Source organism: Epinephelus lanceolatus, chromosome 22 (assembly GCF_041903045.1).
Source record: "Epinephelus lanceolatus isolate andai-2023 chromosome 22, ASM4190304v1, whole genome shotgun sequence".
In the NCBI taxonomy this organism is placed as follows: Eukaryota; Metazoa; Chordata; class Actinopteri; order Perciformes; family Serranidae; genus Epinephelus; species Epinephelus lanceolatus.
The window spans coordinates 14,076,968-14,104,362 of NC_135755.1; the positions used below are offsets into that span (position 1 = coordinate 14,076,968).

At 40.8% G+C, this 27,395-nt stretch overlaps 1 protein-coding gene across 1 annotated transcript; it reads left to right on the forward strand.

Moving 5' to 3' along the window:
- Positions 1–1,501: 1,501 nt before the first annotated feature.
- On the forward strand, positions 1,502–26,339 carry mmp14a (matrix metallopeptidase 14a (membrane-inserted)). Its single transcript, XM_033609990.2, has 10 exons — positions 1,502–1,943; positions 15,627–15,775; positions 15,929–16,051; positions 16,762–17,069; positions 17,155–17,316; positions 18,627–18,766; positions 18,915–19,053; positions 19,227–19,377; positions 21,347–21,462; positions 22,957–26,339. The coding sequence occupies exons 1-10, from the start codon at positions 1,860–1,862 to the stop codon at positions 23,274–23,276; spliced, it is 1,692 nt and encodes a 563-aa protein (XP_033465881.1). The 5' UTR covers positions 1,502–1,859; the 3' UTR covers positions 23,277–26,339.
- Positions 26,340–27,395: the final 1,056 nt, after the last annotated feature.

A 27,395-nucleotide genomic window follows, 5' to 3' on the forward strand; every position in this document is an offset into this window, starting at 1 on the left:
ACCCCCCGCCAACATCCGGGTAGAGTCAGTAAACAAAGGAAATACTGCCCCCTGTATTTTGGAGGTACAGAATAAATAAATAAACTCAACATGGCTCCTACAGCCCCCTTTCTGACAAGATATATTAACATGGTTGGTACCAGTAACTACTGGTAGTCCGTAAGCAAATTCTTGCACTTGATCCCATTTAAGGGTCAACCATAGACCTTTTCATGATATAAAACAGGTCCAAAATAAAATGTGGTCATCAGTGCTCATATTGAGAATAAACATAAGTTTTGCTGGCCTTCATGGCCCCCCCTAGTAGGTGGGCCCCTGAAAGCTTCTCCCTTTCTCCCTCTTATGGGCGGCCCTGTTTGGTAGGGTTATATTGCCATATTACTGATGCATGAGTGTGTAGCGTTTAATCTTGGTCAAGGTTGAGCTCATTTACTTCTCATACAGCTCTGGAGGCTTGTTTAATATAATCCATAAGGTAACTATAAGATGAAACATACATTAAATGAAGTGAAAAAAGGCCATGGCCAAAACATTGATTTTTTTCAATGTAAAAACTGTTTTATTTCATGTTGTCACTGGTTTAAATTACCTGAGGCCTGTACTACAAAGCCAGTTCAACTTACTCAGGATATCTTTTCATTATCAGGTTTGACTAATCCTAACATTTGCTGTCTGGATAACCACTACTACAAAGCTAGTTATCAACTAGTTCAGTCAACTCTGGGTTTTCCTATCCAGCCTCGAGCATGTTCATGTGAAAGAGACGGGGATGTACATTGCGAGCGACATCATTAGAACCATGAATGAGTAGGCTGCTTCATATCATATGAGATGAAACGGTACTTAAAATGTCAGCGACCGCAAGACAATTAAAAGTCAATAACGCAGGATGTAAACGATAATCTGTAAACTTATCACGAAAAATGTAGAAGCATCTTGAATACTATCCAAAAAGTTACCCGCTAAAAATCTCCTGAACATCTGGATCTTAAGTTATCAAAGAAAAAGGCGAGCATACACCATCAGGTGTTGGGCTTGAGGCCTGTCTGCAATCTTTCAAACCGCAACAGACAAACACTGGTTTGTAACCAGCTGGTTGCGATCTGCAATCCTCACCACCAGATGGCACTAAACCCCACACACTGCTCCTTTAAACAGGATTGCAAGTTAAATATTCTGGATGCAGAACTCTTACTTGTCACGGAGCTGTTGTTTTTTAAAATTGTGATATTTTACTTAGCATTAAAATATCTTAGTTTCCCTATTAAATACAGAAATGTTGTCTTTTAACATATAAAAGAGTCAAAGTAAATCAAACCACAGAGTTAAACATCTTCTCAATGTTTCTTTACAATGATGTAGGATCCCTTTAGATTGTCTTGGTCATATTTGTCTATGTATCATTAATCCACACATTAATAAACCTTGTCAACCGTGAAAAAAAATGACGTCTGCACATCTGGAGGAGGACCCAGAGGAAAATCCATCTCTCTCCCTTTCTCTCTTTCTCTCGTGACCACGTCCACACGCTGTAGACAACCCCACCAGAGGACAGTAAGCCCAAACTATGAAGCTTTAGTCAACACCAGCTGAGCATTTGTCACAGCTGTCCGATGCTTTTAGGGTTTTGCTCGGTGTTTTCAGCTCAGCTCTGACTGTAGAGGACTCGCTTGGTAAACAAAGGCTGCCCGGTGCGTTCAAGTGTTCATGCGGAGGCGAGAAAAAGTTTTCTGCCACGTTTTAAAAGCGTCACGGAGCAGCGATTTTGTTTTCGTCACTTGCAGTCAGGACGGCGGGAGTTTTGTAGAACGTTAGTTTCTTGATCTTTTCTTTTTCCGGGGCAGTTTGCAGATAGAAGAATGCTGCCCCAGCTCCTAACCCTGGCCTGTGGTCTCTGCTGCTTTGGTTTTACCTCCGTCACTGCGAATGTACTGAAAGCAGAGGTGAGTCGAATGGAAAAATCACTGTTCATTTACTTTAAACAATGAAAATGCAATATGTTATGAGTAAACAACTTGAATCTGTCAGTTTCCTTAACTTTCAAATGTTGTTTTTAGTTGTTTTCTAATTATAACTTTCTACAAAACCTTATTGTATCCAGTGGCGACCCCAGGAGGTGGCCAAGGGGGCCACAGCCACCCATTGCTGGTCCCCCCACTGCCTGGCAAAAATAATTTGAGGCCGATACTATTGTCTTTAAAGGGCTATGGCACTCATCCTTTAAGCAAGCAAGATGATAGTGGTACGTTCAGAAACTAGACAACCCCAGCAGTCTATTGGTACCAACTATGTCATGCTAGCTTCTTCGGAAAGTGGCTACATAACGCTTGAAAATTAGGCTAAATTTTGGCGAGGGAACAACTGGCATGGCCATTTTTAAAGGGGTCCCTTTAACTCTCACCTCAAGATGAGGGTTCTATGGGTACCCATGAGTCTCCTCTAAACTTTAGAAGGCCAAATAGCCCACTAGCAATGTCATTAAACGTTGCTATTCGATTGTATTTAGGTTGTGACATAGGGTGACCAAAATTCAATGTCAGGACAAAGGCTAATGCCAATTGATGATGCTTATATTTTATCGGCTTAAAGTTGTGCTTTGAAGTCCCCAAAATCCAATGACTTCCATAATGTCTCATGCTAACGTCATCTTGATGTATAATAACGACATTTAGTTCGAAGGTATGGAGAACAAAACCCAGCTATGTGACATGCTAACATAGTTTGACATTCAAAATATCATTAACTCGATTTTCATTCCAACCAAAATGTTACGTCTCTCCAACGTAAGAATCCAACATCTTTCTGACTTCATATTGGCGTCTCGTGCTAGCTAGGTCCACTAAATTAAAGCAGTATATTTGTCCTTCAAAGGAAAAGGTCTACCAGCCTATTTGAAGAACAACTAATTGTCACGTGTGTACATACAGCTACATAACACATTAAAGCAGTATTGATTAGGAACTCAAAATGTTGTAGTTAGATAATTAGTCATATTAACAGTGAAATAAGAAACTAAAGTATATCGGTATGCAATCCCTGTAGTCACATATAGCCTCAACAGCATAATCGAATCCCTGAAATTCAGTTATGGCTTTTGGTTTTGATGTGCCTCCCCAAGATTTTCAGTAGCCCCATCTGGCCACCCCTATGAAAAACAAAATGTGGGGGCACCACTCTTTGTATCACAACAGGGAAGTATAGCTGATATCTGTGGTGTCTTTCTAATGGAGGTTGTCTCTAATCTTCCAGTAGTTAGGGAGGAACTGTTTATGTTCCCATGTTTATTCTGCCTTCCCCAAACACTCCTGATGGTTATCGCTCTGCACTCAGAGCTGTCCGTCTGAGCAGAAACTGCAACAACAGATGAAACTTCATCCAGAGAAAAAATGTCATGAGTCTTAACTCTTGTGGCTTGTGAGGGAGGAGGGGGAGATCGAGCCATGCAGGGGCAGAAACCTCAGCTGAGCTGCTTTGTTCTGAGAAAAAAAGGGGGGTAGTGGTGGTACTGTACAGGGGAGGGGGTTAATGGTTTACATCTGCCTGTGTAGGCTACACAGGCAGGGAAGCTGGTCTGCATTCACGACAAGCTGGACATGAGGCGCTCCAGACTGGAGGCCTCAGGCTGTGAAACTGCGGCCTGGAGACACTAAAGTGCAGCCTTCAACTGAACAACATATTTTGTCATGAGGTCGCATGCAGCTTTGTAAATAATTGGGTATGAGCAACGTGGGCGCCTCCGGCTCTCAGCCCATGTTACATTTGCTCTAGCTCCAGCGGTCATAAGGGTGTTTGATGTGATGTTTGGTCACATCCAGTCATACCGTCAGAAAACTGCACATACAAGGTGTTTCTCTGTAGAAGACAGGATGCACCACCAACAGGCAGCTGTCACAGGAAATTGATTCACACAGCAAAAAGTCCATTAGCTGCAACCTGCCTAAAATATACAAGAGTTTGTGCTAGTTCTGGGTGGAATAGGATGCACGAAGAAGCGAAGGAGGACCTTAGTCACTGACCACAAGTTGCTGGCGTGTGAGTCAAGCCAGACATGGTGGATAACTCAGAGAGCCAGACAGTTTATACGACGCCACAGACGGCTGCCCTCCTGTGGCGGACACACCAACACAGTGATGAATGTCTGTAAACAAAATGAGAAAACATTACAGCCGTGTATTATACTGGTAAAACATATTACTTGGGTGCTAAAATGATAATAAGCCACAGTGTAGGATTTAATGTGACACACGGTGCTGTGCTGTCAGACACAGTCAGGCCTGATGCAGAAAGAGGATAAGAGTTGATTATGGGGTCAGGATGACATCACCTGAGAGCTGCACATGAACCCTGTGATCAAAAGATAGATGTGTCTGTGTGTGAAGAAAGATAGGAGAAACAAAGACAAAACAAGCGAGTGACACAAATGTTTAATTAAAGCTGATGGAGCAACTTTGAGGGGGGTTTGAGAAAGAAGGGCTCAGACAGAGAAAAAGTTTACAGGAATGTTGTGGTTCATGAGTGTTGCTCAACATCTGAACATCCCTCTCTGACTTCACTCCGACAAAGTAAACCCACTTAATCCACGCAGAGTGAAAAGAGAAGCTCCACCAATAGAAAAATAAGACTTCCCCTTTTCTCTGAAAATGACTTCTGCTGAAGTCGAGTACCTTCGCGGCCTCCCGGCATCTGTTTTCATTCACCGCTTTTGCCTTGTCTAACCTTTTTTGACTTGAATAAAAAGCTTAGCGAGCACAGGAAGCGGGCAGCAAAGAAAACAACAGGGTCTAAAGCAGGATCTCTCCATATCTGGCGAAAAAAAATCCGGAGATTTCCCCTCGCCATCTGGAGACACATGTCTCGTGATCCCAGCAGAGGGTTGCAGATCCGGTCAAAACACATCTGGGTTCACTTCTCTTTATCTCGGCTGGAGTGGCTGTTGATGTAGCATCAAAAGAAAAAGGGGCCTCGCTCCAGATCTGGTGCACGCTGCTCTGACAGGCAGCAGGTTTGTCACTTAAGAAATGTCAAAATAATCAGCTGGAATCGGCCTTAATGAGAAACTGATGGACTTCAAGGGAGGAAGGGAGCTTATCTTTGCTCTACACCCACGACAATGGCCCACCTTGTTAACACAGAGGACATCAGAGAGGGAGAGTTTCCAACGTGATGTCAGAGATGCAGGTTTTGAAGATAATGCATCACTATTTTTAGTCTCAGGTGCTCAGCTGGTTGGTTTTGACTTAATTTAAAGGCCAGATGTGCTGAACCAAATTCAGCTTAAAGACCTGACAACCACCTGCCAAAAGTAACTAAGTACATTTACTGAAGTACGATTGTAATTGTTTTTTTTTTTTTTTTAACATCATTTTAATGTCAACTCGATCTGCCCTGAGAGGAAATGTCTTACAGCCAGATGAAAAACACAGAGCTACCTACAGAGACGTAGGCAAACGGACTCAAGAATGACAAACATGACAAAATACATGAATACACTTTACTGTCAACAGGAAACCTAAAGTAAGCCTATGTCATCACCAAAACCCCCAGTCGTTAAAAGGGCAACTAATCATCAATTGAGTCATCATCAGCATTTAACAGTTTTCGGCCTGTTACACCTGGCCTTTCCAAATCTATCACTGTCTGGAGGGTAGGTGCTCAAATTTTCCATGCAGAGGATAAAACAACACTAAAAAATCCTGAATATTAAAAAAATGCTCTCTCATGGAAGATTTAAGACAGATAAGACATTTCAAATCCATTGTTAATAGTTATATATACAATAATTATTGTAAGTAAATTAACATGATCACCTTCATAATGAATGTAAATAGCTGACAAAAACTATGTAAACTCAAGGTCTACTTCCTGGCTTTTTCTGGAGCCTTTTCTCGCATCTCATGGTCTACATCAGCCAATGGAGTTTGCTCAGTTGTCATGGAAACTGTTTTCACCACATGAAATGGTTTGTAGCCTTATATTCATAACTGTTTTTCATTAGATTGCAGTCAGTTGTTGTGCTTTCGTTACCTTAGAATGAGCCGTTTATATCTACATGCAGAGCGGGTCTTCTTCTATGGAGTCCGCCATGTTGTTTCTACAGCAGCTCAGAAGGGACAAATCAAACACTGGCTCTTGATAAGGCTGTTCATGTTTTCATGTTGGCGACTGTAGTGACGCTTGGTACATGGTAGATGTTTCAGTTCTGCAACCTCACCGCTACATGCTACTAAATCCTACACTGTGGAGTTTTAAGGACATTTTAACTAAGAATTCTTAGAGTTTTACTTAAGTAAGGTTTTTAAGCCAGGACTTTTACTGGTAGCGCATTATTTTCACAGTATGGTATTACTACTTTTACTTGAGTAAAGACTCTGAATACTTCTTCCACCACCCCCTGAGAGTATTTAAAGTAGTTGTTGCTTGTTATGCACAATTATTGTTGTTGGACCTGGTAGCCAATCAATAAATTTACATGATGACCTTCTAAGGCTGCGCAATTAATCGTCTGGTGATCGTGAAACAATCTTTTTAAATAAACTCTCTGATAACCTCAGAATTTCTCGATGCTTTTGGTTTGATGTTAGGGCCCGTCGCAGTCGACCACCAAAGTGTGGTGCAATTCTGTGCACTGGAAGTGGGTTAAACAATAGCTTTTAAGTGGGGTTCCGCGCTATGCCCTTAGAGTTAGCTGTTTGAGCCATTCGGCTAGTATGCGCTGAAGCTGTCTAAGCCCTACATCCGTTTCGCATGATTTTGCTTCCCAAGGCACGTTTCAACTCGGGATCATCCAGGAATACACCCCAGATCAATTTTACCCCAGATTGGTCCTTTAAGCAATGTTAGCGCGCCACATAGTGCCACAACTAGGCCTGTGTATTTTTTTTTTAAATACATCATCAACAAATAAGCATCCAGCCTCGTTCACTGTTAAATAAATAATAAATACAGCATGTTTTCAAAGTCAAAACATAATCGTTTGAGTAATTGTGATTTCAATTTTGACCAAAATAATCGTGATTATGAATTTTTCCATTATCAAGCAGCCCTATCGCCTTCATACAAATTCAAATAGCTGACAAAAACAATGTCAACTCAAGGTCTACTTACTAGCCTTTTTTAAAATTTGCATCTCTCATAAATAAATGGCCCATTTGCAGACGTTTGTGTTTGATGTGTTTGTATATTTTGCTGCTAATAATGTTCTTTAAGCATTTTTTTCACTGCGATATTGCTACTTACTTAAGTAAAGGATCTAAACACTTAAATACTTCTTCCCCCACTGCTAAAAGATCTTACCTTATTAGAAAGTGGTGCTCATCATCTTAATGTTGTACCTGCTCTGAGTGGAGCTATTTGGTATGCAAGCTGTGAAATGTATTTCAGGACAAGTACAACATTTGCAAGATAAGGTGGAAATACTAAGGGAAGGAAAAAGTACCTCAAATTTTTACTTAAGTACAGTACTTTAGTAAACATACTTATATATTCCACCAGTAGTTCTCTGTATGGACCTACTGGCATACAAGCAGTGTCCTATGTTGCAGTAAACCTTGATCTATATGTGTTTATCTACCACCATATAAAATGAATTAGCGTACCAGTTGCTGCTGGCCTGCATCAGTTAAGTGGGTTTTCATTAAGGCAGTATAAAACGATCCAGTGATTTTTATTTGACCCGTTTGACCCAGCAGAAATGTAAATGCAGAAATAATATCGCACGGCGCTGATGTGAGTGCTAACTGGGTCAGAGACGCCAAGAAATGAAGGCAATGTGAGATTCAGGCACTCATGAGCAGAATTCTCAGTTTTTTCCGTTGGCACCGAGCGAGAGGAACAACTGACTCAGTCCCTCAAATTTAAATTCAGCCATGCTCCCAACCTCTCTCTCTTTCTCTCTCTCCACTTTTCTTTTACTGCTCTTCCTTCTAATGTCTTTACCTCTCCTTTGCTAATGTAACTCTGCACTTTAGATCATCTTCTCCTGTCCTTCACCCTCTTGTCTGCCCATTTTTTCCCTCAGTTTTGGTTTAAGTGCTCATTTCTCAAGCTAGAAAAAACAGACTCCCACTAAAAACAGTGGAGGTTTATAGAGGCAGCTTGAAACAAACAGTGTTTAGACACATGGCAGCATTGCCATAAACAAAAAGACGGCCTTTGGCATTGTTTAACAGACACATTACTGCACTACTACATGGTTAAATAGTTAAATATACAGAAGCTCACGTCTTTATTTCAGTTTAATTCATAGTTTCTTTTAGGATCTGTTGCATAAATATAGACACCCACATGACAGATGGTCAGACACAATGACAAATTCACTTCCTAACAAAACGTCATCATTCTTGTTTTTTTTAACCACAGCGGGGGATTTTTGTTTTATTTCATTTGTTTTTACGTCTTATAGGAAATTGTGGTTGGATTTTTTTATGTCGCATCGGGGAAACAGTGTCATGTGGATGTGAGTAAGAGTATAACAATAGATGGCACTTGCATATCCTGTGATGGGAGACAATTGAGCAACTTTAAAGGGGCCCTGAAAGCTGCAGGTTGACTGTGTATCAACTGCGTTGTGCTAATACAACTTACACTTTGTGTCCAGCATTAAATCAACTGACTTGATACCCTCACTTAAAGCTGTAGCCTAAGGAGGATGTCTGCGTTAAAATCTACTTTTAAAATCTTCATTAGTTCAATTTTGTCAATGCAAACTCAATGTTAGGGGATACTACATCACTATTTTGAGACACTAAGTCATTAATTTGAGACAGTTAGTCATTACTTAGAGATGCTAAGATACTATTGACACTAAGCCAATACATAGGGATGTTAAGTCATAATTTTGAGATACTAAGTCAATATTAAGGGATACCAAGTCCTGTTTTTGAGGTACTAAGTCAATATTAGGAATGCTAAGTCGTTACTTTGACACCAAGCCAATACATAGCGATGTTAAGTCATTATTTTGACTCTAAGCCAATACATAGGGATGTTCAGTTGTTATTTTGAGATACTAAGTCAATATTAAGGGATACTAAGTCATGCTTTGAGGTACTAAGTCAATATTTAGAGATGCTAAGTCATTACATTGACACTAACCCATTACATAGGGATGTTAAGTCATAATTTTGAGATACTAAGTCAATATTAAGGGATACTATGTCGTGTTTTTGAGGTACTAAGTCAGTATTAGGGATGCTAAGTCGTTACTTTGACACCAAGCCAATACATAGGGATGTTAAGTCGTTATTTTGAGATACTAAGTCAATATTTAGGGATACGAGGTCGGTATTTTAAGATTCTAAATCAATATTAGAGATACTAAGTCATTATTTTGAGATACTAAGTCAATATTTCAAGGAAATTTCTCACGGAGTCTTCTTTTTTTTCATCACACTTGCAAAAATGGGCCTCCATAGCCAATAGTCCAGAATGCCTGTGGAACGCTCTCACACACCAATGGAACAGCCATCTGGATCAATTTAGGGTTCTGATACTTCGATGTGCAGACTGAAGTAGCTGGGTATTGAACCACAGATCTTCCAATTAGCAGATAAACTGACTACCTCTGAGCATAGCCACCCAGTATGAGAGGAATGGAGGGTTAATGAGGGCCCAGCAGCTTATTGTTGCACCAGGGCCTCCTTGAAGTGTGCTTTTAAGATTCACTTGTCACAAGAATTTGATTTTGCTGTTCTGATCTTGAGAAGACGATAATTGCAGGCAGCCTTATGCAGTGGTGCTTTGGAGGCACATACTTTACCTGCCTGAGTTATTTGATATTTAAAGTGTCTTCAATCAGTTTGATCAGTTTTATTCATACGAATACAGATTTTAGAATAACAGAAAATGGCCTTAAAATGCCCATCACAATTTCCCCAGAGCCCAAGGCGACATATTCAGATTGTCTATTTTGTCTAGCCAACAGTCCAAAAAGATGAAGATATACAGTTTAGTAGAATGGAGGACAACAAAAAGCAGCATATCCTCACATTTAAGTGGCAGGAACCATTAAATGTTTGGCTTAATTTGCTTTAAAAATGACTTTATGTTCTATGAATTAATTGATTCAGTGATACCTAAGATAGTCAGGTCACAGTAGGGTCACAGACTCCATGTATACATCACAGCCCCACCGAAACAACCTCTTCCACCAGCTTTACATCACGCTGGTTGTGTTTCAGTGTCTGTGCATTATACATTTAGACCTCACGTCACTGCACACACACACTGCACACACTCAGCGGTGTGTTTACCAAACCAGCAGCCAGCCCTTTGACCACACATGGTCGTGTAGCGAGCTACCTAGCTACCCCCAAGGCCAACAATACCAGCCATGTACAAGTCTCAATAAATAGACGCTTTGATGGTGGCTGCTGGGAGTTCCAGGGAGGAGGGGTGCATGCTGGGATACCTGGCGTCTTAACCGGAGGTGGTGGTGCTGGTGGTGTGTGGAGTTAGTTTGGGACTAGAGGGGAGAGAAGTGGAGGTCTTGACGGTGTGGGGGGGAGACTTTTCAGGGGAGTGTTTTTATAGAAGCAGACGCGTCACCACACTGGAGCCACAGGACACACTAGCAGCAGTCAGTGTAGAGGCGGAGAAAGTAAATTTGGTTGGTGTTGCAGGCAGATTGACTCAAGAGAGAGTCAGGGGATAAATTAGATTAACTATACGCTTAAATAATCCTGAGAAATCTTAAAGAAATTGTTAGGGGTACGATGCAGAGATGGGGGAAGGGGGAGATGTTGCCTCTCTGCAGGTCGTCATAAGTGAACCTTGTTCTCTGGCCTCTTTGCTCACCACATGACTAACAGTAGCTGTGTGTGCCTAGCCGGTATACGGCCAGGTAGTCCGGCCCATGCAGTTGCTCCATTTCCATCCCTCCCCCTCTGCGTTTCCCTTCACTCGATGGAGGAAGACTTGAAGAGAAAAACAGCACTAATGGTGGAATAAGAAAGATATCTGAGGTTAAGATGACGCTAACGAAGGAATTCGGGGTAATTCCATCAACTTAATCTGTGGTGGAGATGAAGACGTGTGTTAACTCTGTGTGCAGATACATAAGTGGAAACACACAGTTCAAGATGTATTTAATCTTCTGCAACTCCAACAAAGGGAACCAGGAGATGAGAAGATTGATACCACTCATGTTTGTCTCTTAAAGGAGTTGTAGCTGTAAATTTAGAACATTAATACAGCAGCAAACTACTAATGCTATGTAAAGATATAGCGAGTAATGGTGTCCTGAGCAGAGAATGAAGTCACACTCCTTTGTGTGTGTTGCAGTCCAAGCTTCTCTGTCCTTTGTTGTGGTAGACGGTCCAGTGGCGAGTGCATGCTAGTGCTTATGAGTCCCTCTGTGGGTTGGTGCGTTCCATTTCTCAGAGTTTCTGAGTTCCCAATTGGAAATTTCAATTTGAACGTCCCCTAAAGACAGTTTTCCGACTCGGAAAATCGGAGGAACCTCACAGACCCCAACCTCAAAATCCAACATGGCTGCTTCGCACTTCAACATAAAGCTTTAATATCCTGTTAATTTGCACTTCTGTCTTATTTTTGCCTCATTAAAAGAGTTGTAGACACAGTACTGTTCAACTTCTATCTGTGGATGTGTTGCCACAGTGACTATGAGCACAACACAGCGTAACACGTTATTATCAACTGGTATTGCTAACTGTGGCTAACTTTGTCAGAACTGGTGTGGTTAACAATATCTTGGTTTTCCAACTTGTGGTACTGTAATGTGGTCAACTCAGATGTGACATTAGTCCTGGCTCCGACCTCGGCCGATGTACCTAGACGGCCGTTAACGCTGATAACACTGCCCCGACCCATAGTGGTGGGACAGCTTCAATACCTCAATACCTTCCTGGCATGTCACCGGGTATATGGTATATGATGGCATCCATGTACAGTGCTAGTTACCAAGTTAAATTTGAAAATGTGCGGTTTTCCCTGCTGTCACTCTCCATCATTACCGGCCAGCTGTTTACAGCCCTGTAACGTTATCCACCCCCACCAGCAGTCCTTCTCAGCTCAGCTTCCTGCTCCACTCACTAGAGACTGACCTCTGGTGGTGCATAATGTGCACTACATACAGTACATCCTCAATACAGCTTCTCCATATGACTTTAAATGTTTTATTTTAATGTATTTCTCTTGTAAAGCACATTGAATTGCCTTGTGTATGAATGGTGCTATATAAATAAAATTGCCTTGCCTTGCTTTGCCTTTAAAAGAATTATTAGCGTCTGTATCTTTGACGGTATTGAAAATCATACCAACAGGATTTCTAAATACCCTAGTAAACCGTAATAATGTGATACCGGCCAAGCCCAACACCCACCCGCTGCCTCCCCCTCAAGTTAACAATGTTAGCTCTGTCAGCAGTGTTGCTGTTGTTAGCACTGTTTACTGAGTTAGCACTGTTAGCTGGCTGCTGCCTCAGCCACCTCCATGCTGAGAACCTGTGTAGACTATCCCGCCACAGACTTTGAATCATGGATATGCTCTAATTATTAGAGCTCCTTTAAATATACAGCCTAAGCTAACGTAGCCCACAACCTAAACTAACGTAGCCCACAACCTAAGTTAGCCTAGCAAATGTTAATTAGTGAGATTTAAAGCAAGACTGACTGAATTTTGAAGAAATAACACATGCGTTCTCTAAAGAATGGAAATAAGACATTTTTAATCAATGAAACACACACACTTCAACTCAGGATTTTTTACAGCTGCATTACTTGGTCTGTTAGCTTATGCTGGCTAATGTTAGCTTATTTTAACTCCACAAGATGTTGTTGTGTAATGGATTTTACTAAGTTCATTGACTAAATGACTTCTCTACTTATACAGCATCTTAGCATTTATTGTTAATTGCTATTAGCAGATTTTTCTCTTCAGACAAAGCATGGCTAGCTTTTTCACCCCCATTTCCAGTCGTTATGCTAAGCTAACCACGTCCTAGTTCCAGCTTCACATTTAACAGTGGACTCTTCACATCTGACTTTTGGCAAGAAAGCGACTATTCCCAACATTCTTGAACTATTCTTTTAAGTCTTAGACCACCAGCAGCAGGCAGTGGAAAGAATAGGCTGTCCTTTCATGTGTAAAGATAAATAGTGGTGGTTTTGGTTGACATGAAGGCAGACAGAGAGAGGAGGAGGACAGACGTAGACAGTGGCAGGGAGATCTTAAACTCAAGCTTTGAGGAGCCCAAATGTTTCTGAAAATGTTGCTTTTTCCAGCGTCATGACCACCAGTTGTCTTTGGCTGTGATAGTCTAGACAGACTTCTGGGTCATCGTGACTGAAATGACATCAGTGCTTTTAGATTGTGTGTTTTATTTGGCTTTCGGTTCCTCTTTCGTCCCTGCTTATGACCCCACAACAAAGTTCCCCCTAACGAGTTCAGCATAAATCAAAGGGGGCATGCAAGGATTTGGTGTTGGGTTTTAAGAGTTCATAAACGGGATAATGTCACAGTCATGTGACGGAACGACAGTAAATTTAACATGCTGAGTTACTTCAATGTGTGTTGGCTGCTGCAGAGGAGAGAGCTTAACAAGTCGTACAAAAACCCCAAACACACACACTTTGTCTCCCTTATTCACAATGCAATCTGTGTGTGATGCTTCTGAGCTGAAGCAGGTCCAAACAAGCTCTGAAGGGTGACTGGAAGCACAAACACACAGGCTCATACAAGAGGCCAATCCCTTCTTTTATGTTGACTAAGATGTTTTCACGTGGTTTTTGTGTTGTTTCTGGCACGTTTGACTTCGAGCTGACTGAGAAACTCACAAAGAAAGTAAAACAGAAACAAGCAGATTTTTCTGTGTTGCAAAACTCCTAATAACTGCCTGGTTTTTAGGGTTTGAGTGTCCAAAGATTTGGATTTTGCCACTTGAATCTTGACATTAGAAAGACTACAGTTGTGTTTTTAAGGCAGCTATCTCACCACCTTTTTTTGTACTAATAAAATCTATCAATTAATCCATGAATGTCAAAAAAAAGTCAAATTAAATAAGTAAAGCATTACAAGTTTGGAGGTTCAGAATCATAAGTTATATTATAAATGTGTATTTGAGTAGTTTGAAGTGGATCAACTCTTTTTTAAAAGAACATTCATGTATAAGATCCTACATATTTGATATTTTTCTACAACTTTCAGCTTTAGGATCTCATAATGTTAATATTCATCATGAGGTTATACAATTGTTGAAGCTGTTTGAGATGCTCATGTTTCTTTTAATTAAAACAGAATACAATGTAACGATACAGGATGCCATAGTATGCCATCAGGAAGTCATTCGTCATTATACCTACGGAAATCTCACTGGAATCATATTTATGACTTCATGCAACAAATAAATTGAATTCCATTGAAATAGAAAATGCACCACAATTCATATATATTCATATAACATAATAATGAGCCAGTAATTGTTCGGGAATCTGGAAGGCTGCAATCATGTGTCGTAAAAAAAGTAGTGTGAAGACCGAAAGTCTGTGTAATGAGGCCAGTTTGGGTGGTGGATGGGTTTAACAACACAAGACTTTCCTACACTTCCTACGTCATTCGTGGGGAGCTAATTCGATGGCTATCCTATGAACTGTTGTATGTGCGTTATTGTATGATATCATAAGGACCGTTATGTAGTTTGTAGTCGTAAAATCCTGGAACTATCCCAATTTAATAGAATATATTTAGTAATTCTTTTGACATATCTTTCGCTTAGTAGTAGCAATCATTTTCGTATTTTTGCGACAATTTTGCTCTCTGTGCGCAGTACAATTAATAATGCCAAAAGTGCCACAATGTACAATAATGTGACCATTTTGTGACGCAACAATTAGTAGTTAATTTTAGTCTGTGCTGTTTTGTTTTAATTCATTTTCTGACATAAAATGCAACATATCTGACATCTGTGTTCACACATCTCATCTCACATGACCTTTTTCCAGCCAGTCATGCTTGTTGTATGATGAACATGACTCATGAGCACGGCTGTTGTGTTTTAGCCCAGTTATTTATTTATTTAATTAGCTTAGCTTATGGCCTTAATTGTTTTGATGCAGAATGTTAACAGACTTCTAGTCATGCTGTGTTGTAATTCAGTTTTGTAATATTAGGTTATTACAAACTGATGGACTCATACACTCATACACGCATTAGCTTGCTTTAAAAAAATGATGTGGGTAGATTTGTTGGTGTGTCAAAAACTTATTTGAATATGTGTTTTATAAAATTACACCTTTACCTTTCTGCCTGTTTGTTCTTGTATGATCATTTTCCTCAAACAGGATAATTTTAAGCCTCTGGTACAAGTGTTTGACATTTCCCATCTGGCAACACTGATGATCGATGACTTGGTCTAGAAGGTTTATTTTGGGATAAACAAAGTTTAACAGAAGCGTTTCCCTGAGTAGAAATGTAAGACTCAACTGAGAGCATGTAGAGTTTATCATGCTAAAACACTCAAATTGACAAAGATTAACTTTTTTAAGGTGTAAAGATGACGTGATCATCGTCATGACATTAAAGTTAACAGATAATGAAATAATTGTCCACACAAACTAAGTTTCAATCAATGTTTGAACACATGGACATTGATTATCTTCTCCCTCTTGCAGGCTTGGCTGCAGCAGTATGGCTACCTGCCTCCAGGTGACGTCAGAGCCCAGGCCATCCGCTCACCAAAGTCCATCGAATCAGCAATATCAGCCATGCAGAGGTTTTACGGTTTGACTGTCACCGGCTCCATCGACTCCAACACGATAGAGTGAGTCCTGATCGACAGAAAACTTTTTTTAATCTCACATAACTGCCTGGTTTCCGAGAAAGCAAGGTTATTATTTACAAGAAAATGTGTCCTTCAGTGGAGTTTGAATGTTTTACATAGTTAAGAACTGGAAATTTATTTTGCTGTTGCCAGGGCGATGAGCCGGCCGAGGTGTGGCGTCCCAGATAAGTTCGGCCCGGAGCTGAAAACCAACCTGAGGAGGAAGAGATACGCTGTGCAGGGTCTGAAGTGGGACAAGTCTGAGGTCACCTTCAGGTAAACACTCATGCTATTCAATACTTTTGTGAATGTGATTTATTATACACAACTAATGACCTTCATAATTAATTTATTATGTATTTAAATAAAAAGTAATTTTAGTGTTTATAGAGCCAGCATATTTTCACATTTATCTATGTGAATTAAAGGTTTATTTCAACTAAATCAGAGTTCTGGTTGAACAAAAAGGATCTTACTCTTTAACAAAAAGGTCTATCTCTGTAGGGAACCTTACGATAATGTTGTGAGACACTCAGGTAACAGTCTGCGTCTGTCAGTGGCAAAAACAAGCACTTCTAGTGGACGTACATTGACGGTGCAGACATGCCCTGAGTGCTATCGTCACAGTCTGGCTGCTGCTCTCGCTCAATACTGAACCAATTTTCAAAAAATGTTGTTCCCATTAGTCACTTAAACACAAAAACATGTGAAAATAGAGTCCAGGTTGGAAAATACCCTTTAACTCTGGATTTTTAAGTTTATTTGATGTGCTGAAAGCCACATAGCGACGCTTTAGGATGGTAGTGAATGCTTTGTTTCCCCCTCGGCGTAAGAGGATGTGATGATTTGTCCACAAAATATCCAAAAAATGCAAAAAGGATGAGAAAAACTTTTGTTTTGTTTTACACGCTTACTTAGTTTCTTACTTCTCTGCTGTATAATTTTGTGTCAGGCCTCAACCCCTGTCTCTATGTTCTCTTGAACAGCATACAGAACTACACCCCAAAGATTGGAGAGCGAGCCACGTATGACGCCATCCGAAAAGCCTTTCAAGTGTGGGAGAGTGTGATCCCGCTCACCTTCAGAGAGATCCCCTACAGCCAGATCAGAGGCAAGACCGACAAGTTCGCGGACATCATGCTCTCGTTCGCGGATGGTTTCCACGGCGACAGCACACCGTTTGACGGCGAGGGCGGCTTCCTGGCTCACGCTTACTTCCCTGGACACGGCATCGGAGGAGACACTCACTTTGACCTCGCTGAGCCCTGGACCACCGGGAACACCGACCAGGGGGGTAAGAGAGAGAAGAGCGGACGGTGACTTGTAGATCCTGGAAGAAATGAAAGCAAACTAAATTATATTCATCTCTCTGTCTGAAGGTAATGATGTCTTCCTGGTGGCTGTGCACGAGCTGGGTCATGCTCTGGGTCTGGAGCACTCCAACGACCCCTCCGCCATCATGGCCCCCTTCTACCAGTGGTTTGAAACAGAAAACTTCCAGCTCCCAGACGACGACCGCAGAGGCATCCAGGCAATCTATGGTGGGGACTTCTCCTAAAGGAACTGGGAATTTATTGGATTTATTTGCTGTGATGTTCCTCTTATACAAACTTTAACCCACAACTGTTCTCCTCAAGGAGCATAAATCTACACAGAACATTCACATACTGTCACTGCGATGAAATATTACATAAATATGAACTTGTGGACCAGACCAAAGTCACAGCAAAACTTTTAACTAAATGATAACATGCTGATGTTTCTCAGGTTTGAAGGGGCCTATTATACTCTTCCTTAATTTCTGTCCGTTACAACGTCGGATGTTTGTGTTAAACCTTACCAAAGTTTAACAAGGTAAATATATGTTAAAGTAATACCTGTGAGCAAAAACTTAAGGTTTCCAACTTTTTTTCTACTTTAACTACAAGCTGACAGATTTCTTTATGCGATCATCTGATCCAGGCACGCTACCACAAGTGTTTTCACTACAAACACTGCTACAAGTAGCGACATGCTAACGTCAGAAATGACATCTTGGCTGCCTTGATTTCTGATCATATTCCGACTGGAACATGTCAAGTTGTGAGGATTTTGATTTAGAAGCTTTTATTGGCGATTTTTCACTGTAGAAAATGTCGCCATACGCTGTTACAGTCATTCCTCGGCTACAAGTACACTGCTACATGTATGCTAACGTCAGAGAAACATGTAATCTTAGTAGCAGATGTTGTTAATTTCTCCATGACTTCAAATTATATTCCATTTGCAACATGTCCAGTTGTGAATAGTTTGGTCTAGAAGATGTAGAAAATGCAATTATACTGCAGTACAGTCATTCCCCGGCCCCAAGTACACTGCTAACGTACACGTAGCTGCATGCTAACGTCCTGCTGGAACATGTCCAGGTGTGATTTGTAACTTTTATTAGTGATCTTCATGGCAGAGAGAGCTGCTATTCTCATATTGTCATTCCCCAGCTACGAAGATAATGCAGGGACATTAAGATACAGAAGAGCCAGAAACAGCTTTTTTGGGAGGGGGTGCTTAAAGAGACCGGCGCTAAAACAGAGCGTTTCAGACAGAGGGTGATTACAGGTGTCCAGCACAAACAGTATGAGAAAAATAAAGTGTTTTTTGACCATTAAAGCATGTAAACGTGTTCTAGTAGAAACCTAAAATACAAGTATGAACCTAGAAATGAGCACAAAAGGAAGATGACCAAAGTAGTGGTTGCTGAGATATTTCAGTCTGGACCAAAGTGATAGACCGATCTAGTTTTGGTACATACGTATGTTGAAATAAATTATTAACCATTTCACAATCTCTTTCTCAAAACAACTTTTCCCTATAGGATCCAAGTCTGGGGCTCCTCCTCCTCCCCCTCCTCGCCCTCGACCCACAAAGCCATCGTACCCTGACATTGGCCCAGACATCTGTGAAGGACACTTTGACACCATCGCTGTCCTCAGAGGGGAGAAGTTTGTATTTAAGGTACAGGTGACCCTTTTTTTTTTATCTCAAACATTCAAATGTTCTTAGAGACATAATTATAGATCTTGTCCCACTAACATGCATTAAGTAAAAATGTTGGAACATATTTTTCTGTATTTCTAATCTGTGTGTTCATGTGTGTTTGCAGGACAAGTGGTTCTGGCGTGTGCGTAACAACAAGGTGTTGCAAGGTTACCCAATGACAATCAGTCACTTCTGGAAAGGCCTGCCCTCAAACATCAATGCCGCCTATGAGAGGGATGATGGGAAATTCATCTTCTTCAAGGGTAGGTCCAGTCTGAGTTTATATTAGAACCAGGTTTAGGATGATTAAGTCACTGCAGCTGCGCCCGTGATGAATTTCATGTGTTGACTCTCATGACTGGTTTCCTTTCATTCCTGTTTCTGTTCTCTGACTCCCTTTTGGTCATCATCCTGTTTTTCTTTCACATGTTACCAGGTGATAGATACTGGGTTTTCAGTGAGTCTACCATGGACAAGGACTCCCCCAAGAGCCTGAAAGATCTTGGCACCGGTCTACCCAAAGACAAGATCGATGCTGCTCTCTTCTACACACCGACAGGACAGACGTACTTCTTCAGAGGCACTAAGTGAGTCTGTCCTCTATTCAGGGTTCACCACACACATCTTAAAAGTATGGTGATCTTGTTATATGTGTAATCTGATCTGTTAAATCGATTTTACTATGTCGTTCCAAGCCTTTTGCATTTGAAGAGAAGTGAAACAAGTTATTCCTCCAATTTGGTATGGTGGCCAACAAGTGCAAATGCACTACAAAAGCCCAAAACATTTCCATTCGAAGAAATGTGCTGCAGCTTCAGAAATTCTGCCGATTTAAAAACACATATGAAAATCAAAAACAAAAACAACAACAGAAACGTCCACCTATCAATCCATTTTCAACCACTTATCCGAAGCCAGGTCACAGGGGAAGCAGGCTAAGCAGAGTATTCCAGACATTCCTCTCCCCAGTAACGCTTTCCAGCTCCTCCAGGCATTCTCAGGCCAGACAAGATATGTACTCCCTCCAGCATGTTCTGGGTCTGCCCCGGGGCCTCCTACCAGTGGGATGGTCCCGAATCACCTCTAACGGGAGGTACCTAGGAGGCATCCTGATCCGATCCCCAAACCACCTCGGCAGACCCCTTTGAAGCAACAGAGCAGTGGCTCTAGTCCGACCTCTCTCTGAATGTCTGAGCTCCTTACCCTATCTCTATGGCACCCTTTGTAAGAAACTCATTTTGGCTGCTTGTATCCACGACCTCATTCTTTCAGGTCATTACCCAAAGCTCATGACCATAGGTGAGGGTTGCTGTAGATGGACCAGTAAATCGAAAGCTTCACCTTCCTGCTCAGCACCCTCTCCACCGCAATGGTCTGGCACAGCGCCCGCATCACTGCAGATGCTGCGCCAAACCACATCTATCTCACACTCCATTCCACCCTCACTTGTGAACAAGACCCTGAGATACTTGAACTCCCCCGCCTGGGGCAGCAACTCACTCCCAACCTGGAGGGAGGAATCCACCGTTCTTTGGCAGAGAACCATGGCCTCAGACTTGGAGGTGCTGACTCTCATCCCACTCGCTTCACACTCAGCTACAAACTGCAACAGAAATGTGCTGAAAACAAACAAAAATGTGCAGAAACCATTCAAACTCAAACCCCAAAAAGAAATGCAACAGAAAAATGCTGCATATCCCCTTAAAGGCCCAGAGAACTTCCGTAGAGGCGACTGAATATGCAGCGCCTTACTGTTGCATTTATTTTCAGGGTTTATGTGTTTCTGACTTGGCATCGTTTCTGTATTTGCAATGTGTTTGCTGTTAATTTGTTTTGGCTTTCTTCTACATTTTTTATTTGCAGCATGTTTCCGTTGTTGTATTTATTTTGGATTATGTGTTCTTGAGTTGGCATTGTTTCTGAAGCTGCAGCATGTTCATCTTGGACCGCTGGAGCATGTTCAGCCACTGTAATTTGGTCCTCATTTCAAAGGACCAATGACTGAGTGTACTTCTTTGTTGTCCTCTTACACTGATATTATGAAACAGTATGGGGGCATTCCTGCAGTACTCATGCAGAGATTGAATCTCTTTCCCTTTCGCCCAACAAAGACGACTCATGCTTATGGTACATATGTAGTAACCTGTTAGCACTTGTACTTTTGATATGCTATCTTATCTTAACATGTTACGAAGAAAGCACCCCAAAGTTCAGTTCTCTGACTCACATTTTTTTCTTCATTTTTTCTTCTTGTCTTTAATTCTGGTCCAGCATACCACTACATATCTGAAAAAGAAGGCAAATAGTAAAGCCCTTGATTTGTATTTCTTTTTCTCTAAATTTAAAAATGTCAGAATCAAGCCTAAATACTACCATGTGTAATTTTGTGTAACTGTAGAAAACCCTCACATTCCCAAAAACAACACTGAAGACATGAACCATTGTGTTCCCCTGCAGCCTCTGTTGTACAAATGAATCACCCAAAAATGTTCTTTTAGAAGATATTTTTCTGTATTGTAGAGCTTTAATAGTTGTGTGTCTTGGTGTCATTTGCAGGTACTACCGTTTCAACGAGCAGACTCGCACCGTGGACAATGGCTATCCAAAGCCCATCAGCATGTGGAGTGGTGCACCAGACAACATCAAAGCTACCATCATGAGTGAAGATGGATGTAAGTGTTAGACCTCAAGTCTTTATTCCAAGACAGTTACGGATGAAATGATAAACAGTCAATGGGGAGAAAATTACTTGGCAACTTCTCTGACAATCAATCAGTCATGATCAAGGAAAGAAGTCAAACATTTCTTAGTTACAGCTTCTTAAATGTTAACATTAGTTGCTGTTATTTATCTTACGTAATGATAAACTGAATGTATTTGAGGTTTGAACTTTGTCTGACCAGTCCTTGGTCAGACAAAACAAACATTTTTAAGATGTCGTTTTTGGGCTTTAGGAAATTGTGTGAGGCATTTTTTGACAATTTGTAAACCAAACATTCAATCAGTTAACTGAGAAGATTTGGGGCAGTAGGCCTGGGCAATATGGAAAAAAAATCAAACATTACAATATTTTTTACTAAATTCGTCGACAACGATATTGCAACGATATTGTAGGGTTGACTACTGGGGCTTTAAGTAAATATTTACACAGTGAGACTTTGATCAATAATCATAAGTAATGTGAATATAATGAAGAAGGCCCCAATCAGACAGAGAGTTTTGTAATTGTTTTAATAAAAGTGAAGGGTTTTGTTCGCTGCTGTTGCTTGCGCTGTTGAGCACCTTGACTTTTTGCGATATGGGCCTCGCAATTCTGCAGAAGGGCCCTTAACACCTTGAGATGAAAAATTCAACTCATTGGTGTTTTTTCACATTGTCCAATCAGATGAATTTAGAGACAGGCGTTCTGTGGTGGTGAAGAAGTGGTAGGCATGGTTTGTTTGCGCTAATGTTCGCTCATTTTCAACGTTATCTGAACAACAACAAATTCTAGCCTCAGCTACTTTCTAATATCTTAATGTAACCGTAATTCCAACACTTTCTCACTCTGACCTTGTCACATATCGACGTTTGGTCATGGACTTTCCACGTCCAGATACAAGTAAGAAAGTTGGTGTTAGTTGGACCAATCCATCACCACTCCCACCCGCCCTTCTCAGACTTTCACCGTCTTAACTTTTGTTCTTGTCCCACCGTGTTTCCCCCTGACACCACCAAGCACCATTAAACTATAACAGCGACCGGCTGTGTATCATGCCGTCATTGACGGACGTCTTCTTTAATCAGTGTCTGACGCCACAAGTCACTGCCCAAGTGCCGGATTTCGATGACTCAGGAGTAAGACCAGGCTCATAATTCAGCCTGACGACTGACAGCAGATTTTCAAACTATCCTTGACTCCTCCTAAAGTAAGCCTTGAACCAACAATCACCCAGGTGAAGCTCCTGGACCAGCCGGTGGCACTCCATGTGATATCTCCTCTTTCTGAGGGTCTCATGTACCCAGGTGGATCTCTGTCTCCCTTTGTCCAGTCCTTAGGTGCCAATTTTTTATGCAGATGATCTGTGAGTTTACTTCAGAATAAATTAGCAGCAAAGCTAAGGACAGGTGATTAGCCCAAAGCAACCCTCAAAACCTGAAAAACTCTTTCTCTCCTCTTTCCTCAGCTTACACTTACTTCTACAAAGCCAACAAGTACTGGAAGTTCAACAACCAGTACATGAAGGTGGAGTCCGGCTACCCCAAGTCTGTGCTCAGTGACTGGATGGGCTGTGAAAGCGATGAGCCCAAGAAGGGTCGGGAAGAAGAGGTGATCATCATCGAGGTGGACGAATCACAGAGCGGGGCCGGGCCGGCAGCCGTGGTGATCCCTCTCCTCCTGCTGGTGCTGGTTGTGGTCACTCTGGGAGCGCTTTTGTTCTTCAGGAAGTATGGCACGCCTCGACGCCTCCTCTACTGCCAGAGATCCCTCCTGGACAAGGTGTAGAGGCAGAGCGACGGCGTGATTGACAGACTGCCACAGAGGGACAGAAAGAGAGGAGGAGAGAACGAGGGCCGGGAGAAGATGGAAACCGAGCGGAGGAAGATGTGGAAGTGGAGGAGAGAGCAACTGGAGAAAAGACAGAAGATACGGGGGGTAGGAGGGGGACGATGCATTAAATGTTGGGTGGTTTGTATGTGCCACGAAAAAGAGAAAAAAGGCCCTAGAAACTGAAATCAGGAAAATGTGTATTTGTATGTTAACTATTTACATGTACTGTTCTGTGTTCAGAGATTTACAACATACCCAAAGTCTCCCATAGAGAAGGGAAAATTACAAAGAGACTCATCAACGACTTCCCTCCCGCCTCTCCTCTCTCACATCCCAGGTATAAGAAACAAACATCCCTCCTTCCTTCCTCTCCTTTAACTGGACGACTCCAGCTGAACTGCTGTCTGATTCATTCATAAGTTTGACATCTGTGTTTCACTTTGGCTTTTACTCAGAAATTCATCATCTCTGTTGAGAGCTTTGGGGTTTTTGGGGGAGTTTTACTTTGAAATTCATGACATTTTGCTCTTGAATCCTTTGTTTTGGCAAAGTTTTGATTTTCGGCTGTGCAGTATTTCCTGTATTTGTTGGATTTTTTTCTCCACCACTAAGAAGGGCTGGGTATCGAACCTTTTACATCATTAGTTCAAGTTCCTTTATTCTAATCATGTACAGAAAAATTACAGTGAAGCAGACGGTTGCACTAAAAATCTTCCCAACTGGCCAGTTGGTTGAATTTAGGTTGTGACATTGGGCGACCAATATTCCATGTCAGAACAACATCTAATGCCAGTGTCAATTTGACGTAGAATACTGATGACAGATGAAAAGTTGTTGTAAAGTGACCAAAATCCAATGTCTTCTAAACATCTTCTTGACGACATTTATGAAATCATCAACCTAATTTTCAATGCAACCAAAATTTAACGACGTAACTGACGTAAGAGTCCAACGTCTTTCTGGCATCATATTGACGTCCAGTACAGTGTCAATGTGACGTTGAGTACTGACAATAGATGAAAAGTTGTGTTAAGTAACCGAAATCCAATGTCTTCTAAACGTCTTGTGCCATCATCTTGACAAAGAATTATGACATTTAATCATATGGTATGGAGAACATGACCCATCGTCATTAGACATTTAAGAAATCATCAATCTAATTTTCAATGCTACCAAAATTTAACAACGTAACTGATGTAAGAGTCCAGCGTCTTTCTAAAGTCATATTGACATCCAGTGACAGCCAGGTTAGGTCTCAGGCACCCTTTAAAAATGTAAAGGCAAAATCTAAATCTAAGACATACTGCCTGAAATGTGTCTATTGCACATAGTATCAAAAACTGTCAAGTTGGTACTGAACGTCTGACCTCATATACGTGATAATTTTTCGTAAGATTCATTTCCTTTTTCTATAATCAAGTAGTTCCAGATTTAAGACAAAATTTTGCCAAATTTTTTACTATTTTGTAAAGGCAAAGTTCTTGTACTGTTGCTGTCGATGTTTGAGAACTTTGGCGTCTCGTTAGTGGAAAAAAATGTCATATTACTCAAAGTAAGGTTCAGAAAAAAACATCATATCCTTACTAGTTAAGAACATTTTTAATGATACCTAGCCCTACTACGCAGCCCAGTCGCCATAATAAAATGTTGGCATTGTACATTTCTACAAACCATGGATTGTACATCTCACATGAATCACATCCCCAAAGTGACATAGTTATTATTACATGAATATGAGCTGACTTTCTCATCAGGAGGTGGAGGGGATGGTGGATGGCGTGTCACCAAGGCGAGACGGCTGCCAAGCTGTAGACCACTTTTGGAGACCAGTAGAACAAAAGCAGTTGTTTTTTGGGTGTTTTAAGACATCTGGGCATTTCCAGCTGTAATTGTGCCCCCAACACTGGCTATTTTAAGCCAAAACATGATCTTTGGTTTTTGTGCCTCAACATAACGGCATGTTAACCACAGGTTCGATGTTTGGACATAATGTACGAATGTCACATATCTGTGGTTTGCAGAAACGTACAATGCACTACAACGAGGATTCTCTTCCATCTGCTTAACGCTAAAGACGACCATTTTTAGTTTTAGTTACGATCACCTGGAGCTGAGTACAGCACGTCCCTAATGCACAGTGTTAGTATTGATTTATGCAGACACAGATGGGGTTTATGATTAGTATTTGTTTATCCAGGATTAAGTCCACAAAAGTCAGACTTTAATGAGGCTGCTGGGGGGATTTTCTTTTGATGGTTGAGCTGTAGTCTTGACAAGGCAACTAAAAGCAAAGATGGTACAAAAATCCTTTTTAATGTTTTAACTTCAACTTGATTCACAGGCAAAACTCTTCTCTCAGTGCAAGCAGTCAGACGGGAAAAATACTTCTTAAAACATGACTCACGGATGACAGTTTTCAAACATTCCAGTACATTTTTTGTCGAATAGGAGCAGAGCTGCTTGTCCAAACGTAAGCGGCACAGTTTCCAGCAATATGGTGCAATTTAATTATTATCGTTTTTATGGGAAATTGTTGTTATTATAAGTATGGTTATTGTTATTATTGTTCTCCTGGTAAAGTTATGACTTTTTTTTTTTTTTTGTCTTTTGTACATTGTCATTTGGAGTCCTGCTGGACAGAGGCATAACGTGACAATGATGGAAATGAATCCCAGTTTACACTCAGCAGCATGTGACGAATTAGATCAGATCAGGGGAGTTAATGTGACTTCAGGGAGTTTCATTTTTTTACTCTGAAATGCCCGAAATTACAGAAATGTTGGCACAGAATAACAAGCAATGCTATTTATGAACTTTGATGGTGCTCATTGATTTTTTTTTTTATTTTTTTTACACAAATCAAAATTGAAGGTGAATTCATTTAATTAATAACAATGATAATGGTAATGATATTTATAATGATGATCATATCAATAAAATGGAATGAGATTTTTTTTTCCTGCCTGTTTTCACTTTTGTATTTCATTAGATAAAGTGAAATTAAACTATTTTCTACAATCTTGGAATACATTTCTTCCATGCTTTCATATTCACCTCACCAGTAACTTGACACACACACACACACACACATGGACACAGACAGAAAAGCACAATGTTAAATGCAACCCTGAGTCCTTCATAAAACTATTCTGAAGGAAATTCTGTTTGATTAACTCATTTTTTATGATATAATGAAAAAAAATGCAAATGCAACTTAAGTTTTGTTAACTTGCTTCATACCAGTTGAGGAAGAATTAAGTGAATCACCATCCTTCGTGCTTTGAATGCCTCTTAAAACCTCACTGTCAAACTCAGGAAATACACCGTGACCAAACTGGAAACGTCTGTTAAATTCGTTGTGGAAAAGTTGATGTTTTGGAGATAGAAGTGTTTTGCTTTTAGTCTTGTTTCATAAATTCAGGCCTTCATTTTGGCAAACAGTCTGCTTGAGTGGTTTTTATCAAGACAGTGTCCCTACTCAGTGCTACATGCTAAATCTTTAAAATATACACTATGTTGTAATCTTCATAATGTACAACTTTGACAGGTAGTACTCAGAAATACATTTGTACCGTTTTTGCAGAGGTGCAGACTCAAGTCAGAATTTTATGATTTAAGACTCGACTTGACAAAAACAAAAAAAAGGACTTGCAACTCGACCTCAGCTTTAACATCAATGGCTCATGACTTCACTTGGACTTGAGCCTTTTGACTTGAAAATACTTGATACCTTCCCCCAACCCAAAATATTTAAAAGTAAGGTATTTAAAAAGTGAGCCACGAATCAATTCACTTCCCTTTATTTCCTGAATCAACTAACGTTAATGCTATTCATTCCAATCAAGTCGACACCTAGTTCACCACACCCACTTTGCTTGAACCAATCAGACAGCACCAGGATGCAGGAGAAAACACTGAAGAACTGCAGTTATGCTACGCAGCGCCAGTTGTAAAAATGCAATCAAAGATAATTTGTTCGTGTACAAACCCTACAGGTGATCAACAAAAAACTGTTATATGCAAAACGTGCGGATCAAAAATTACAGACGAAGACGCAACGACTTACAACAAACC